Source organism: Centroberyx gerrardi, chromosome 14, assembly GCF_048128805.1.
Source record: "Centroberyx gerrardi isolate f3 chromosome 14, fCenGer3.hap1.cur.20231027, whole genome shotgun sequence".
Taxonomy (NCBI): Eukaryota; Metazoa; Chordata; class Actinopteri; order Beryciformes; family Berycidae; genus Centroberyx; species Centroberyx gerrardi.
In genome coordinates this window covers 28,789,532-28,807,624 of record NC_136010.1, presented here as the reverse complement: position 1 = coordinate 28,807,624, position 18,093 = coordinate 28,789,532, and the positions used below count along the sequence as shown (strand labels likewise).

Below are 18,093 nucleotides of genomic sequence, written 5' to 3'. Positions count from 1 at the left end.
GAGACGGAGACAGTTCAGAGCTTCCCCCCCTCCCCCTCCGTCTTCCCAACGCTGTGTTCAACGGCACAGTTCAATTTGCTACATCCAATTCCCTCACACTTATCAGGAGCAACCAGCCTATCAGCAGAGGGAACCCTCGCCCGGCCCCCCCCCTCGCCCTCTCTGTCCAGACATTGCTGTTGTGAGGATGAAATGTCTGTTTTATTAAAAGTGCCATTGAAGCACAACAGTGACCTCTGTTTGATTGTGTCATTCCCAGCTTATCGGCAATATGAGAACGTCGGTCTCATACCGAAGGGGTTTATTTCAGCAGAAACAATAGACGACAGATTATGAAGCGAGGTCCCGCTGACAACTTCAGAGTCTGCTTTATTGTAATTGACATGGAAATTTCATAAGCACTGACTAACAACACTTCTGAAATGACTAACAATGTCAATAACATCCTGATGCAATCTACTACTGTCAAAAGCCCTCCAATATTATCTAGTGCTACATTATGACAAGTTCTAGTGGCAGTGAGGGAATTTGAAACTATATTTCACTTTGGTAGGACTTTGTGTTTGTTACATAGACCCTAATATTGCCTGATGTCATTTTCAGATTTTTAAGAATTGTGCCCATTTGCAATCATTAATGAAGAAAGTAGTCAGCTTGCACTCTGACCCAGAGCAACTTATGGGTGCGCAGGTAGGTGTTCAGTGTCTTTCTCATGTACACTTTGACAGGACACATGGTGATGTCTCTAAGCCTAACCCTAACCAAAAATGTCCCACCAAAATGAAATACTACAGAGTTCAAACCCCAGCCATTTTTTAAACACTTTATTACTGGCATTTCATTCTGTCCTAAACAATGCATGAAAAGACAATGCACAATCTCAACTCTAGACACACTCTCACATGTAAATCCCAAACTGGAAGAATATACCACCACCAAGCCTAGTCAGCAATGACAGGTTCAGATGTACCGACTATCTTCTGGTTAGTTTGACTTCGCTTTCAGGCATTGATAATTCAAGTTAAAGTTAACAGCATGAGAATGTGCGCCGACACCACAATTCCCAAGTTTTCCAAGTTTATATCTTTATCTCATTTCTATGCCATGGACACATTTCAATTCCGTAGAAACCCAGAATAAACTGAATCCACCTTCTACCGTTTTTGCCTGCTGCATCAGCAGCTTGGAATTTTGTATTAACAGAATTCTCACAAAATTCTCAGGGAATCACAAAGGGTTACAGATAGAAGAGAGGTGCCACAGGTGGGATCAGCCCATACAGAATGGGATCATACTTATGGACTGTGGCACAGTCTCATATGATATTAAATTTTAATAGGATGTTGAAAAGTTCTTGTCAGCTGCCAACTAGGCTCTGGCCCCAGAAGAAAGATTATGACAAGAGTTTAGAGAGTTATGGCAATGGAAGATTAGCTCATGACTATAGCAGTGATAGTAGAGGAGAGGGAATTCAAGGTGAATGTTTCAAACTTCTCCCTTTCAAAACTTCTGGAATAAGGCACGAGTGTTTGAGAATACCAACAGTCCTACAATCACAATAGCACATTCATACAATATCTTTAATTCACAAAATTTCATTAAAGATACCAAGTGCTTGTTTTACCACTGAAATCATTTCTTTGGACTAGGGTGGGCTGGTGCTTTGTCACCATCTCCATTCTGTTTGTTTGAAGCAGGGTCCTCAGTTTTGCTGGTTTCAGCCTCCTGAGTGTTGGCAGTTTGAGTAGCAACTGACTGCTTGGTGGCTGGACTTTCATGTGTCTCTGAGTATTTTGAAATGACAGTGTCTGCATCAACTTTTGTTGCTATGTCAGGAATAGCTGCTGTGTCTGCCTCCTCAGTGACTTCAGTTATTATAGCCTCTACCTCCTTGGCAACCTCTGTTGCTATGGCTTCAGCTTTCTCGCTAGCAACCTCAGTAGTCATAGGCTCGTTCACAACCTCAGTAGCTACAGTCTCAGACTCCATGGCAACCTCTGTTGCTACGGCTTCAGCTTCCTTGGCAACCTCTGTAGCTGCAGTCTCCGCCTCCTTGGCAACCTCTGTTGCTACGGCATCAGTCTCCTTGGCAACCTCTGCTGCTACGGCTTCAGCTTCCTTGGCAACCTCTGTAGCCACAGTCTCCAACTCCTTGCCAACATTTGGTGTTACGGCTTCAGCCTCCTTGACAACCTCTGTTGCTACAGCTTCAACCTTCTTGGCAACCTCTGTTGCTACAGCTTCAGCTTCCTTGGCAAGCTCTGTTGCTACGGCTTCAGCTTCCTTGGCAACCTCTGTTGCTACGGCTTCAGCTTCAGCTTCCTTGGCAACCTCTATTGCTACGGCTTCAACCTCCTTGGCAACCTCTGTAGCTGCAGTCTCCGCCTCCTTGGCAATCTCTGTTGCTACGGCTTCAACCTCCTTGGCAACCTCTGTTGCTACGGCTTCAACCTCCTTGGCAATCTCTGTTGCTACGGCTTCAACTTCGGTCACAATCTCCACAGTCTCTGTCTCCATCGCCGCATCTGTCGCTGCTGCCTCAGCCTCCTTAGTAACCTCTGGTGCTTTAGACTCGGCTTCCAAGGCAATTTCACTTTCCATAGCTTCAACCTCCTTGGTGACTGCTGCCTCCATCTCTTCTGCCACGGTTACTACAACATCAGCTACCTTAGCCACATCAGTTGCTATGGCCTCAGCCTCCTTAACAATGGTTGTCAGTGATTCTGCCACTTGAGCAACACTGGTTGCAATTGCCTGTGCCTCCTTCACAGCATCAGTTGCTAGCACCTCAGCAGCAGTGATGGGTTCAGTTACTACACCATCAGAGGTGGCTGCTGACTCAGATACTTGGACAACGGTCTCCTGAGAGATTGCAGCCACTGTAGCCTCTGGCTCCTGCACAACATCAGAGACAATGGCCTCAGCAGTTTCCTGGACAGTGGAAGCCGGGAGGGCCTCAGCCTCTTGCACCTCGGTGGTTATCTCCTTCACCTCAGGCACAACGGTCTCTGTAACTATAGATGCCCCTAGAACCTCCTCAGTCAGATCCTTGATGGTCTCAACCTCCTGCACCAATGGGGCAGCACTGGCCGTCTCAACAATGGTTTCGATTGGTTCTGCCTCTTCGGATTTTGGAGCTACTGCAGTTGTCTCAGCAACAACAGAAGCAGCAACTTCACTCTCTTTAACCAAGGTGGCTGCCTCTTTGAGGATAGCATCTGCTTCCACCTCCACTGGTTCAGCTGCCGTTGCTGCCTGGGCACTGGTGATCACGGCCTCGACTAGTGGAAGGACTTGTTGGATGGTTGGGGCTGTATCTTCAGTTTGGGCAAGTGAAGCAGCTTCCTGGGCTGTAAACCCAAGGGTAACTGCTGCAGCTGTTTCCTTAGGGAGAACTACTCCGATCTTGCCAACCCCTTCCCCTGCTTCCATCAGCAGCCAATCCATTTTCTGTGCATGCTGCTTGATGGCGTCATCAACTCTTGAGTCAATCATTGCTTCGGTCAGAACTCCATCTTCTGAGGAGTATGCCGCAGCCTTCAAGGAAAACAAATAAAAAAAAAAAAAAGAGGATTGGCTTTGAATTTTCTTCTAATCAATGTCATATTTTGTGTCAATAGTCCTCTCTACTCACCTGCCAGGCCACACCAAGTTTGGAGATTTCACGACCAGACATGCCTTCTGCTCGATTTGCAATGTCTGAACACTTCTGTCCATAGTCAAACTGAGCCAACTTCAGTCTCCTGTTGAGTTAATGCAAAGGAGTAAGTGAGCCTTGGGATCTTAACTTATATCCTATCATTGATCATCTATATATTAAAATGTTTCCAACTGGCCAACGCGATCTGATACAGTTACTGTACTACTCCCAGAGGACTTAAACACCATTTCATGAAAGCAGTGTATAAGACTCAGGCACCATATCAGTGTCAGGACTGAACACATTATGCATGTCATTATGCAACTTGAGCTAGTAAGGCGACCCCTAGGGACCAATGCTTTCCTTGCTGGAGTAAATCACTTCTGCAACACGGAAATAGCAGGAGCACTATTGCTGAAACAAGTATACTCACTGTCTCCCTGCAGTGGCGGGACCCAGCACAAATTTGTCAAAGTATAGGCGCACCAATCGCTCCCTCTCCGCCAGCCCTGGCAGGGCAAAGTTGACTATCTCATCGATACGGTCGTTTATGGCCCAATCAAACTGTTCTGGTTGGTTACTGGCAAGCACCAGCATGAACCTGAGGAGAGAAAACGGGATTACTAACATCCAGCCGGTGACCTTTTCAGTCACGGCAATGACCTTTTCACGCACCGCCGCGCACATTGAATAATGTAAGATACCGACTTGTTGCTCTGCTCCCCGGTGCGGTAAAGGAATGCATTGAGGGTGGCTCTGAGGTCCTCGCTGATTTTCTCCTGCAATGCAGAAATCATGAGTCATGAATATATGATTAAAACACATACCATGATCATCATGCATATGGCTCGGCTGCTGAACTCACAGTGGCTCGCTTACGCAGGAACGCATCAGCTTCATCTACAAACAGCAGGAGGCTACAGAGGATCAGAGAACATCAAACAGAATGAGGTTAATAACTTCACCAGGGGCTCTGACCAGAGGAAGCTACAGAGCCTTTTTTACATTTCAGCAAAATGCATCAATCTGGTGCAATTTCACATGAACATACATGGGTGTAAATAGAGCAGCACAAATTCAAAATACATTTTTACACATATTTTCTCACGTTTAAGGCAAACAATGTCTGAAGTAGAAAATAATATAGACGTTTCATGTGAACGGAATTAGTATTTGCATTTAATGTTCAGCAGCCCACATAAATAGAGCTGAATGGGAGGATGAACCTGACATGATATACTTCAGTAGCAAACTGACTAACCAGCTGGCACACTGAAAAGAAATAGTGACATTTTGTCTACAGTGATCCAACATTATATTGACTTTAGCAAAGCTCAAAGTCTTTAAAAAATGTCTGACAAGCCATTTTGCGTTTGGAAACATTAAGTTTTTAGCTGTAGCTTGTAGGCATCTAACCTTGAAGCTACCAGCCAAGTCCATATCCTACCTTTTTCCTCTTCTGAAAACGTGAAGATCCATATATTCTGCCTTGTCTTTTCCTGACACTGCGTTTCCTGGCTCTACCTTACCTCCTCTGACCTAGACCGAGGACCGACCGATTAAAATCATCCATAATGTATCCTTTAGTTCGACTCAAATGAACTGACAGTGATTGACATAGCGCCTTACCAAACACACACACATACCAAGCGTGGACAGGCGAGGTGGATTTGTGTCCTAGCATGTACCTCGACGCACCCAAATCCAGATTTTAAAGCTGGCAGCAGCACTACCAACTAGCTGACATTTGAAGGCAGTATTTAACAAGTCTCCACTATTGAACTTTCAGAGGCATCGTTAAACACAAGGTATACAGTGTTAATTCAGCGAGCGCTAATGGAGTCGGTTAAAGTGTCCTACCCACGCCTGCTGGTGCTGGCCCAGTCAAAGACTTTGTGCATGGCAGTCACTCCATCCCGTCCCATGGGTGCCACATCTCCACCCGTCATGATGGCGTAGTCCATGCCTGAGTGGAGAGCCAGTTTCTGAAATGCAATGCAAGGACCATTGATCAGAAAGTAAGAGTGGTGAAAAAACAAACAATCAATTATTTTCTTGGAATTCATACAATGTTTCCTAAAAATCCAAAACTATGTATACATGAACATTTTAAAGTGGTAACCTGCAAGTTTTTTTATTTTGGCAACATTTTTAGTCATAAAAATTAGTAAAAAACAATGTCATTACTGTTGTCATTTTATCAATCAGTGATAGTGAGTAGCCAAATACATTCATTTACATAAAAATGTTGCGGCTTATTACTTTAAAGGACAATTGGAAACACTGTACTTTGACCTGGCATCTCCATATACCACTAGTATACTGTAGCTTACATCAGGTATTGGACAAGTTATTGCCAAGTTCTACCTTGGCAAAGAGTGTCTTTCCAGTCCCAGGCGGTCCGTACATCAGGATGTTTCTGTACAGGCCTTTATTCTGCCTCGTGTTGCGAGTGGCGATGGCGATGTCCCTTACACGTTCCTCCAGAGCTGGCTGTGTGATGCGGACGACAAGGACAGCATTCAAAATATGAAGAAAGCATGAGTGGCGTTAAATTGAATCTCAGCATGCAAAATAAATGAATACTAATCATAAACCATGTAAATCACTCACACTAAGAACCACACCCTCCAAGGCGTCCTGGGGTCTGCTTCTCAGACGCTTGGTCGTCTAAAAAAAAAAAGAGGAAGGAAACAAATTGTAGAGAGACTGGTTCCGCACCTCCATTATAAACGAGGCCAGAGCGGGTTACGGCTACATTAGCGGCGGCGCGACTACTCATTTTTACTGGTTGACAAATCACGTTAAGCACTTAACTACACAACCGGTCGCAGGAATTATGTCTGATTTGTGAGTGGTTATAAATAGGTTTTCTCACACCAGATCAAACACACGGCCTCATCCAAACAGATTATACAGAGAAGCTACTTCACTTTGAATATTTTAAGCTACCAATCAATGACTCTTCTGCTTTGCCACAGGTGAAGTTCAGCTTCAACAGTTTCTCGTTTTACACACACTGGTAGCAAAGTTTTCACCATTTTCATTTTCTGCTCTACAATTAAGTCTCCCAAGTTCGGTCCATGTGGCAGGATTAGCGCGATGTGTTGTAGGTGACAGCTGAATGAACAAATCCACTGAAACCATTTGTTGTCAGGAGCTACATTTGCTGTGCTACCAGCTGTTACAGGCTGATGTAGAAAACGTCAAGTAAAACAAGACGACGGGCGGCGAACATTTCCCTGTGATCCAGCCGTATCACAATATAGGAACTGTGGTTACTCAGGCTATTCATGTAAGGGAAAATATTTGACTGATAAACGATGCCCAGACAGGCTAAACTAATCACCACAGTTAAGGGGACTTTATTAAATTTCACAACTTTACAAACGCAAACTTGCATTACAGTAAATAACTAGGTTGGCACTCAGTAGAGCTCATACCCCCGCCAACACTATGAAATTTTCAATATATGCCAGTTCCACGTCAGATTTTCACCAAAGTTAATAATTTCTTCCATGCCACATTACCAACTTGTTTCACATTTTCATGACTGGACCTGAAATGGGACATGAGATCTGCCTGTTCACATTCCAATCAGCACTATATCTGTTCAGTAGTTATTAGAGCTGCCCCTCTACCAAGTTTTGGGAAAATTACCAGGACGGTTCTATCTAAAATGGAAATGAGCTCTCCAGTGGCCCCATGTTGTTTGATTGGGCCAATAATGGAGGGTTTGCCTCTTCTTCTGTCTGCTGATTGGCCACAGTTTGATGGTGTTACGTGAATCCGTTTGGAAGTTGTATGCCTTTTTGTGAGAAGCCATGGCCACCACCATGCCCCCCTTTGGCCAATCGGTGTAAAAAGTTAATCAGTTCTTCCTTCCCATGACCAATCTTTCCACAAATTTTCATGCAAATCAAATAAAAGCTTTAAAAACTGGAATCTAGTTCTACCTTGATGGGGTGTTTGACGGCCTCCCCAGCAGAGATCCTGGAGGTCTCCCGGACCAGCGAGGGTTTGCCTAGGCGAGCCTCTATGTAGCGCCCGGCCACCCCCGTGGCATTCCTCGCAGAATACACTCCTACTGCCAACAGGGTCAAGCCAGCAGCCTGCAGAGAAAACACACAAGTATATAAAATGTAGCCAATAATGCGATTCATTTTTCTGCCCCACGATACGCATCGTCACATTTTTGTATCGCGATATTGAATTTCGATATATCATCCCATCCCTAGTAAAAGACCGTTGTTTCCTTGTCTGTAGATGAAGATCTTCCATAATCCTCAGCAGGCGAGATGTGACAAAGCAGGACAGGTCTGCCTTTGTCTTACCGTGGCTGTGAGTTTGTCCCAGTCGGAGACGAAGGCCTTGAATCCCTCCCCAAACACTGCTCCTGCCGTCCTGCCGGGAACAAAGCACGATTATCACACCGACTGCCTCCATTATGGCAGCCGCAGACACTGCTGCACCCGACCAGAAATAACGACAGGACAGACAGACACTAGAAGATAACATTCCGGTTACTCTCAGTATTTAGGAAAGCTGAAAGTCCTTCCACCCTCACTTTATAGATTCCAGGACAGTTTGTCTGTGTTCTGCAGCTTTCAGGCGGATCTGCTCCCTGATGATGTCGGCATTCTCCCGCTCCACTTTGGCGCGAGCTTTGGCCTCCGCCTCAACGCGAAGCAGCTCGTTCTTGTGCCTCAGGTCCATTTCGTGTTCGATGGTGGCTAGGTGGGAATGAAGCAGGTGGGAATTACCATGTGAATGAACCACTGCATGCAAAACACTTGTAAACAAGACTAAACTGACTTATAAATTCTTTCCTCTGAGTGCCTAAACTTCCTGGCACTTATTGGACAAACCCTACCCATCTGGCACTCAAAGGGACATTAAAGAGTAACTAAACCCCAAACCCAAATCTGTGTAAAGCCTGACATCTAATGGTAAAAAGCATGCTACTGAAATTGCCATCTGCTATTGGCTGATCCTTTGTACAACAGGTGGTGACATCACCTGGCACCAAAGATCAGCCAATAGCAGATGGCAATTTCAGTAGCATGCTTTTTACCATTAAGTGTCAGGCTTTACACAGATTTGGGTTTGGTGTTTAGCGCAATCTATGACTTTTATCTATCTACTTTGGAAGTGTCTTGAAACTCCAATGGGTGGGGAGTTTTTGTTCCATAACAGTACAGGTCAGAAAGTGAGGTTTGAGAGCCAGAAATCTCAGCTCTTCTTTGAAATCGCTGAGTCACTGGTATTAAATCAACAACCCTGTCAACCCCCCACAGATATATTATAGCCATGTTGTGCTAAGGGGCAGGAAAAATCTTATGTATTGCACCTTTAGGATAAAGTAGGATGAAACAATGAGCTCAGACAGTGCGATTGGCTGTCGGGGTTAGAAGTGAATTTCAATAAGTATACCAAGACAATCTGACTTGCAGATAAAACAAATAAAAGCCATGGTGCCTTGATAAACTTCTTCTGAAAAACCATAAAAAAGGTATTTGCAGGTATTATTTGGCCCAAATCTGGACAATTGCTAGTATTTTCTTGTACCTTTCCTCATAGCCTCCTGCTTCATGACCGATTCCTCTTGTTTGCGGAGGCTCTCCTCGTTGAGGAGTTGCTGCGGGTGAAAAAACGCATGATAAACACTCCATTCACGTATTGATACTTGATATTCATTAACAATGTCACTTCAAAAAGATTACCTGTTGCCTGAGCTGATCATCATACCTCTGCCTGGCCAGCTTGTCCTGATACTGTGCCCTCTAGAGGAGATACACAAAAGAACAAATCAATCAAAAATCGATTATTTACAATTGAAACTTGGACAATGGAGAACGGAGTGGGAATGTGAATGAATGAGAGGGAAGCCTGTAATCCTCGTGCACACATATCATGTTGCACTATAAGAAGAGAACAGCAGCTGATAATACAGCTAAGTCCATACTGCCTGGTTTTGCTTGGTCTCCTCAGCAAGTGTTTTCCGCCTCTCCTCCCCCTGGACCTGGATCTGCTCTCCCTTCAGCTGCTCCACAGCCGCCTCGTATTCCTGTTGGGGAGTTTGATTGGGTTAGTCATGTTAACCCCCTACCCCCCCCCCCCCCACACACACACACACACACACACGCACACACCTACCTTCACTTTACTCTGATGCTCCAGCTGTACGGTCTGCTCTTGCATACGAGCCAGATCCAGAGCTTCTTTGGCATGGCCTATAGTACCAGACAGTGAAACTCATATTTTCAGAAAAGCATTTATGTTTTTCTCCTTAAAAGCCTATCCTCACATAATTAAACAATGTTGAATACTATTTACTCTGATGTCTATGATGAATTTACATCATTAAGACTTACATCAGCTGAAAAAGATATGTAAAGTGCATTTGAGTTTACCCTCCAATATATCCCTGTTGCCTGGTTTTGCATTAATCCCTCTATTTCTCAAATACAGTAGTAGAGGTCTTCCTTGAAACATAGCATGGGCTATTTGACACCCACTGGCTAAAAATACACATACAGTGACCTGCAGTAAACATGTTCTTTTGCACACACTGACATGAAGGGAATGTGATCTGAACATGTGGGACAGGAGGAGTGGAGCTCCCAAGGACACTTTGTTCCTCTTTATTATCTGACACGCCCACCAAAGCTCCCGAACTTTGCTGCAGGCTTGTGAAGGACAAACAATTTCTCTGTATGGGCCTCATTGGTGTAGGTCAACCTAACATGTGCACGTGCCGTTTGACTTGTTACTTTGTAGCAGGTGTGCGCAAAAGTAAAGAATTTACAAGAACGTTCGGTTCGCACTCGCCTTGAGAGAACGTCTCGCCAAACGCTATTCAAAAATCTGCCATTTTTTCACTGCCTTGCTTATCGGCAAACACACGGACCTCGTGACTTTAGATCTGTTGCGAATGGTTAAGGTTTTATGGAAAAGTCGGCATCCATCCAATGCATCAAGCAGCCCCTTTTTTTCTTTTTTTAAATCTCAATTTGTAGAAATGGTTCACAATGCGCTCTCCCGTCCTGCACGATGTGTTTTGCTGGCAGAAGATTGAGGGAATAACAGGGGAACCAATTCTAAAAGTTGAAATTCTATTAAAATAATGCTGCTTGATGTAACAGGTGTATGCCGAATTAAAGAGTAGATCCTAACCATTCAGGAATGGTCTTACATAATGTTCTTCGACGTATGTTATTTTGCCAACAAGCATGGCAACATTACACTACAGGATATTATATGGAGTCCGGCATCATGGACGAGAGAACTTAACGTACCAAAAAATAATAATTTGCAAATAACCCAACCGACAAACAATGAAATACAAACACGTTTTAAATCTCGATGAAATCGTTACGCACGTGATTTGTCAAGTTCCCTCGCAGCTTTAGCAGCTCTTTCCAGTCCAGTCGGGTCAAAGTTGCTCCACTTGTCCCTGGGTTTGTCTCCCCCCGCACCTCCCGGAGCCCCCGGCGCTCCCCCGGCCTCTCCTCCAGGCGGAGCCGCTGTCTGGTCCTCCGCCGGCGGCGTCCCAGAGCCCTTCCTCCAGCCGAAGAGCCACGACATTATGCTCTAGTGTGGGCTAGTAGGCTGCAGAGTCTCGGTTCTTCACCCTCTACAAGCTGCACGGCTGGTTTACACTGGGGCCATGCTGCTTTTAGCTAGTGTCAAGCCAACTCAAAAATAACAAGAAGACTTCTGGCCATTGCTTTCAAAATAAAAGCCGTATTGATGAACATTTAGGCTACTGCTACGTTTTTGGGGCATTAAGTGCAAATAAAACATATACCAGACAACTCGGAAGGATGTCAACTGCATTTTTTTTTCTCCTTTTTTGTTTTTGTCTTTTGCTTTCAATTTAGGCCCTCCATGGCACTCCAAGGCACTCCATGCACCATAATGTAATATATTTTCTGCAGCGAGATTATCACTCCATATTTAATGTAACGATTTCACTAAGCATTTTTATATTATGTTTGTTTTACTGTCGGCTACGTAATACATAATAATTATTTTTTTTCCCACGTGACAAATTTTGCGTATTTATTTTGAAAGTAAAATTTAACTTCTGCTATTATTCCGGTTAACTGCGGCCACTTTGTGGTGCGTTGAGTTGGTATGCTCACCACGCATGCGCAACCCGGCCGGATCAGACGTCTTCCAAGTCTGGTTCTCAAAGTGGGGCCAGGGGACACATAGGGGCCGCTGAGGGGTTCCAGAGGATCCTCAGCAGAATGAGGAATAGTGTGATTTTGCAATAATTTAATTAACTAGAAATTAGAGAATATATAAGAATGACTATTCTTATCCTAGGTTTCACTGTCACCACTATTATCTCCCCATGTACGGTGTAGATAGACAATTCAATACTAAATCAATAATATATTCTTTTATGGGGTCTCTGGGACTAAATCTGATCCAATGTGGGTCTGTTTGGGTCTTTAACTCTACCCTTTAATTCACCACCATATGTCTTAGTCCATAGTGTGTATGTCTGTTCCACTGATTGGCTGTAGTTTCGTTAAGGGCATCCATTCTGTCCTGGTGAATGGGAGCAGCCTGTCCACCAAGGGAGACTGGCAGATGGCTGTTACGCAATCATGATATTGCAGCACTATGACACACACCTATGATAATGTAGACATGATAATCACACATGATTTGCAATTTAGGCTGAGAGTGGTTCATGTATATCTTACTATATTAAAGGGGTAGAACCATCTGGACACATGACAAAGAAGTGTGAATGCTCCTTTAAAAGATGAGATGGAACTTGAATGATTCCTGTGGGGAAATTGGATCAAAGTAGTGATAGGATATAGCAAGGAAAAATAGACTGTCAAGAACAAGATATATCAAGATATGTGCAATATAATCATATGCAAAAGATTATGAGAATAGAAGAAGAAGAAAGCAAATCATCATCATAATCATCATTTATCCACCTAAACTGAAGCGCACAGAAAGGCCTGTGTAGCACTGATGGTCATTCTGTAACTGACCCCCGTTTACAGCAATGAGAGTTGTGAAAGAGGCTCTGACATGTGCTGCCTTCATATGCAGTCGGAAATATCACAATTCAAACTTGAGCAGCACACGTACGAGCCAACATAGTGAAACATGAGCTTTTGGCTTTTACACAGAAACATGACTGGGAAAGAGGGAATTTTCTCACTGACGTGTGGGAGAAACATACATTTCATGCCTGATGTGCAGTTTCCCCTCTCCCTTCTGCAGCTGCAGCACAAAGTAGTTCAGCTGCCGATCGATTTATAAAATACAACAACACTAACAAACAAAAAAAACTTTTATTACAGAGTCAACTTTGTTGGTATTTCCCACCCAAAGCACTTGGCTGCGCGTCAGGTCGTATTTACCACTTGGAAAGTGGGAAGAAGGAGCATGTGGGGAGCGCATGAAGGCAACAACAATGACGCAATAACTCTATTCCCATTGGGCTAGTGCTCTTTAACGTCACGTAGAGGCACATAGGGGGCGGGGCTTAGGGTTGTATAGAGTTGAGTGGTTGAATTCACTGTATAGTCTGCTGTTCTTAAAATATAGAGACGAAGGCAGGAAGATGTCGGTGCTTTGTGTCGCTCTTAGCCGAAATGTTTTGGCTATTAGGAATTCTGGCGCAATGGTAGTAAGTACAAAACAATTCAATATATGTTATATTATTTTTAAAATAATAGAAAAGACTAATGTCACCCAGTCTGCTTAGGCTACACTTTGCAAGACAGGATATGTCTACTTGTTGGTGACTATTTGTGTGTGACTATTTATGCTAGGCTATATCTCCCAATAAGGGCGTATATTTTTTAAATGACACTCAGTTCTGTTTCGATAAATGAGTCTGTCTCCCCGGGCAGGGTTGCTTGCTTAAACATGACAACATGTTGAAGAAGCCAATCAAAGTAACTTACATTTTAGACTGGTAGCTTCGCTGTTAAATGTAAATGAGACTGGTGGTTATTATTTGAATTATGCAATACAACCCACCTTTCTTTATCAATATACTATGACCTCTACGCTTGTTTGACTTACGCATTGTGAGAATGAGCTGAGCAGTTGTGCAACTCTTCCAGCCTTCCACTACAGATTAGTCGTTCTGTGACAAAAAAACACTTTCCCTCTCATAACTATAGAATAATTTAACAGGTATTATTCTCAAATCCAACTTTCATTGTGTCGAGAAAGGCAGTTAGGTAACCAGAAACTGCAAAGTGATGTCAGTGTAGCCATGCTGCCGCTAGGGGGAGACTCATCACCTTGTTATGAAAGGAATTTCAATGAAAGGAATATTTCTAATAATCATTTATAATAGTAACAATACTCATTTAAAATATGATGATAGTTCCAATGGATTTAATAGAAATGTATAGTATTTATGATTTTATAATATTTATAATATGTATTTTCCCCTGCTGTTACAGGATAGGATTACCAAGTGCTGCCTCATATAGCCTTTGTTGATGTAAACAACTGCTATTTCAGACATCAGTGTGTCATGGTGTGTCCTTCATAAAGTTTTGTACACAACTCATGCTTTTATTAATTTCCAGTAAAACTGCTACTACTATTACTACTACTACTACATAATAATAATAATAATAATAATAATAATAGTTAAGAAATGCTTTAGTGTAAGGCATAAAAATAGTAAAATATAAGGCGATAATAGGAAACACTTTCAAAATAAAAGTGGTGAAAAATAAAAAAAACAAGCACATACAATTAGATAATATAAAAACAGGAAAAAACACAAGATTGCAAGTGGGCATTACGCAAAGCAAGTCTAGAAAAATGTGTTTCAAGGGGTGATTTAAATGATGATACTGAATTGTCCCCAGTCTAAAAAATCACCTTCGGTCTGAGTCTGGACTGAGGGACAGTCAGAAGGCCCATTGGAAATGACCTGCCTAAACAAAACCGACACTAACACAAACCAACTCAAATCTACCCTCTCCCACATGTCATCAAAATCATCTGCTGCCTGTAAATACTGTATTTGTTGATCAAAGACTGTTTGATACCATGGCCACGTTTGAAAATGGTATAATCAGAAGGACTAGAGAATTTCAGGCTGCGTTAAGAGATCTGCAGCATAGCCAGGGGCCAGACCTAGCCATGGTTTAAACATGATCAGTCAAATCTTAAAACCAAATCCAAATCTAAATGCTAACCAGTGGAGGGATGTTAAAGTCGAGGACAGCTGGTCTCTTCATTTGGCATCAGTTAAAATCCTAGCTGCTGCATTCTGAATGAGCTGGAGGTGTGAGAGTTACTTTTGACTGAGGCAGGAGTAGAGAGTCGCATACAAAATAAAAAGTATTACAAATTAAAAGCATCTCCTCTAAATCTCTGGAGGATAGAAAAACACTTGATTGTGAATTAAAGAAGAAAATTAACATTATGTCACATGCCATTGCATAAAGATTTGTAAGAAAGAAATAAACTCATTCTGCAGTCATACTTTGTTGTCATTGAACTTTTATTCATTACATCGTGTCATGGTCGTATTGAATCCTGAACCCCGTATTGCGTATCGAATCATATGGTCTCATCCCTACTGTCTCTCTGTTCCTGCCTCCATCAGACGGTGCGGTACGCCCAGACTGCGGCCGCCCCGGCTCCTGAACCTAGGATCAAAAAGTTCCAGATTTACCGCTGGGACCCGGACACTGCCGGTGACAAACCACGGATGCAGACCTACGAAATCGATCTCAACAAGTAAGAGATGAATGCTTCCGTGGATGAAACAATGTTAGTCCGTATCTTCACTTTCTTTATCAAGAAAGTGAAGTGAAATTGCATTAACATATGAACATGTTCCTACTACTACAGCTGTGGCCCAATGGTGCTGGATGCCCTCATCAAAATCAAGAACGAGATGGACCCCACCCTCACATTCAGACGCTCCTGCCGAGAGGGTAAGGAATAGAAAATAACATTCGGATTCCGCTTGCAAATAATTAGATTATAATATAGACATATTCCATACACAATTTTCCTGTTAAATGAAGCATGTGATAGCAAATGAAGCTTATTGACAGGCAGGGATGGGATGATATATAGAAATTCAATATATCACGATACAAAAATGAATTTCAGTGACACTTTGATTGTGTATTTGTTCAGGTATTTGCGGCTCATGTGCCATGAACATCAACGGAGGCAACACACTGGCCTGCCTCAACAAAATCGACACTAACACAAGCAAACCCTCTAAAATCTACCCTCTCCCACACATGTATGTCGTCAAAGATCTGGTGCCTGTAAGTAAAAGACACAAAACTAGTATGAATATAGAAGGGGTTGTATAAGTAGATATTCAAATGATTTAAATAGACAGGTAGATATTGTCTGCCTGTGTGCCTGTTGTGAGTTTTTCTTGTATGATTTTCAACAGGATATGAGCAACTTCTATGCACAGTACAAATCCATCGAGCCCTACCTGAAAAAGAAGGACGAATCGCAGGAGGGAAAGGCGCAATATCACCAGTCAGTGGAGGACAGGCAAAAACTGGTACATACACACACATATTTTAAACAATATAGGGCGCCCAGGTGACGTAACACACCCTCTGGCAGCCATGTTGGAGGTCCTCAGCTCTTGGGACAACAATGACATGTATACTATGCTGTTGTTCATGGTACTGTGAGAGCGTACATTTTTAACAGCTGCAGTTAGACTCTGCAGTCCTTGAGAAATAAAATGCACTTTTCAGCACTTACAGGAAAAATCCTCCCTCAGATACACTGTTATATATCATCAGTTTGTGATGTTCAATGCATTCCAGGAGTTATTTTGTGATGAGGTGATGTAATTTACTTTTTTGGTGTACCCACTTTCCCTCAACCTGCCTCTACTTCAGTTAGTGGTTTCCTACATTTCCCAGAATGCCAACCCCCAGAGAAGGGGCGTGAACTTATTGCTTTCAATCAAAGTGGAGGGGGGGGTATGGGCATATAAATATAGCTAGCTAGTCAACTGGTTCATGACCTTTTAAGGTTTTCATTATTTTTATGCTTTGGTTTCTCTCTCTGCGTGTAAGTTTGGCGTTTTTAAAACAATTTTTCTTTAAGCGGAGGCTTCTGTCATCTATGTCAGATGTGATGTGACTGTCAGACTTACCAGTTCTCTTTAATCCAACAGGACGGCCTGTATGAGTGCATCCTGTGTGCTTGCTGCAGCACCAGCTGTCCCAGCTACTGGTGGAACGGAGACAAATACCTGGGGCCCGCTGTCCTCATGCAGGTGGGTCCATGGACTGTAATTCAAAGTCAATAACCTTTTTCTAAAATATGAGACACATATCGCTGCAATTCATATGATAATGTGGTGAAAAATTCTACATGATGGTGATTCTACATGTTTGTCAACAGGCGTATCGCTGGATGATCGACTCCCGTGATGAGTTCACTGAGGAGCGTCTGTCAAAACTGCAGGACCCCTTCTCTCTCTACCGCTGCCACACTATCATGAACTGCACTAAGACTTGCCCCAAGGTACATTATAGGACATGCACACACACACACACACACTCACATGGGTTTCTGTCCCTCTCACATTCACTATCTGTTTAACCACCTCATTGGTTTATTCCACAGGGACTGAACCCAGGAAAGGCCATCGCAGAGATCAAGAAGATGATGGCGACCTACAAGGAGAAGAAAGCAGCTGCTTCGTGAACCTCTGTCTGAAAGTCCAGCTGCCTCAATTTCCACCTATGATAACTCAAAGTGAATTAAGAGAAGAAACCAATAATGAACATTTCATTGCACATTTGCCTTTTTAAACAGTGTCTGCACATGGTTCAGGAGGTCTTATTCATTATTATTGTCATTATAGTTGTCAAATATTAAATCTCAGTGAATTAATGTGATACATTTTAGAAGTGATTTAAATAATGGCAACTTAATGAGACTGACTCTTGCAATAGGATGCAGGCACTTTTTTTTTTATGAGTGTACATGTGAATGACTGTGTGTGTGTGTGTGTGTGTGTGGGAGGGGGTGCTGGAAAGAAAAGGAAGAAAGGGAATGCAAGGTTTTCAAAAGTGAGCTTAACTACAATGTACAATATGTAGAGAAGTATTAAACCAATCCAGGGTTGTATGCTGCTGTGTTATAATCACATCAATAAGATGTAACGCTTCGGACCATGATTCTAATGTTTGTCTGTTCAGTGAATATACTGTAGGCTCTGTTGTATTAAATAACACTCTGGGGTAAAGCTGTCAAAATGTAAATATTTAAATACATGTTCATTAAAGATGTGTTGAGCTCAGTGTGGAAGTTAAAAGTAGAGTTTTTAATGACAAAACAAGAAAGCACCCTTTTTTTTGACTGAAGCTATTTCACTTGCCAGATAATGATATTATCTGGTCATCTTTGCCATATCACAGGTTTCACTCTGTACACTATTA

The 18,093-nt window shown here is 42.8% G+C and overlaps 2 protein-coding genes across 5 annotated transcripts; one reads left to right on the top strand and one right to left on the bottom strand.

Moving 5' to 3' along the window:
* Nucleotides 1-352: 352 nt before the first annotated feature.
* On the bottom strand, nt 353-11,156 carry LOC139925340 (uncharacterized). 3 transcript variants are annotated; one of them, XM_071916675.2, is made up of 18 exons: nt 11,023-11,156; nt 9,797-9,873; nt 9,606-9,707; nt 9,364-9,423; nt 9,209-9,278; nt 8,208-8,373; nt 7,975-8,044; nt 7,597-7,752; nt 6,254-6,310; nt 6,008-6,133; nt 5,501-5,625; nt 4,506-4,557; nt 4,349-4,419; nt 4,074-4,241; nt 3,635-3,743; nt 2,452-3,537; nt 2,365-2,418; nt 353-2,292 (listed from the first exon to the last, which is right to left on the bottom strand). In XM_071916675.2, the coding sequence occupies exons 2-18, from the start codon at nt 9,839-9,841 to the stop codon at nt 1,633-1,635; spliced, it is 3,177 nt and encodes a 1,058-aa protein (XP_071772776.2). In that variant the 5' UTR covers nt 9,842-9,873; nt 11,023-11,156; the 3' UTR covers nt 353-1,632. The 3 variants fall into 3 exon arrangements, with proteins under 3 accessions (XP_071772776.2, XP_071772775.2, XP_071772778.2); XM_071916674.2 differs by having other exon boundaries at nt 2,332-3,537; XM_071916677.2 differs by having other exon boundaries at nt 353-3,537.
* A 2,053-nt stretch (nt 11,157-13,209) lies between these two features.
* LOC139925346 (succinate dehydrogenase [ubiquinone] iron-sulfur subunit, mitochondrial) lies at nt 13,210-17,945 on the top strand. 2 transcript variants are annotated; one of them, XM_071916685.2, is made up of 8 exons: nt 13,210-13,307; nt 15,261-15,394; nt 15,509-15,594; nt 15,803-15,939; nt 16,074-16,190; nt 16,821-16,922; nt 17,051-17,173; nt 17,276-17,945. In XM_071916685.2, the coding sequence occupies exons 1-8, from the start codon at nt 13,242-13,244 to the stop codon at nt 17,354-17,356; spliced, it is 846 nt and encodes a 281-aa protein (XP_071772786.1). In that variant the 5' UTR covers nt 13,210-13,241; the 3' UTR covers nt 17,357-17,945. The 2 variants fall into 2 exon arrangements, with proteins under 2 accessions (XP_071772786.1, XP_071772787.1); XM_071916686.2 differs by having other exon boundaries at nt 13,219-13,304.
* Nucleotides 17,946-18,093: the final 148 nt, after the last annotated feature.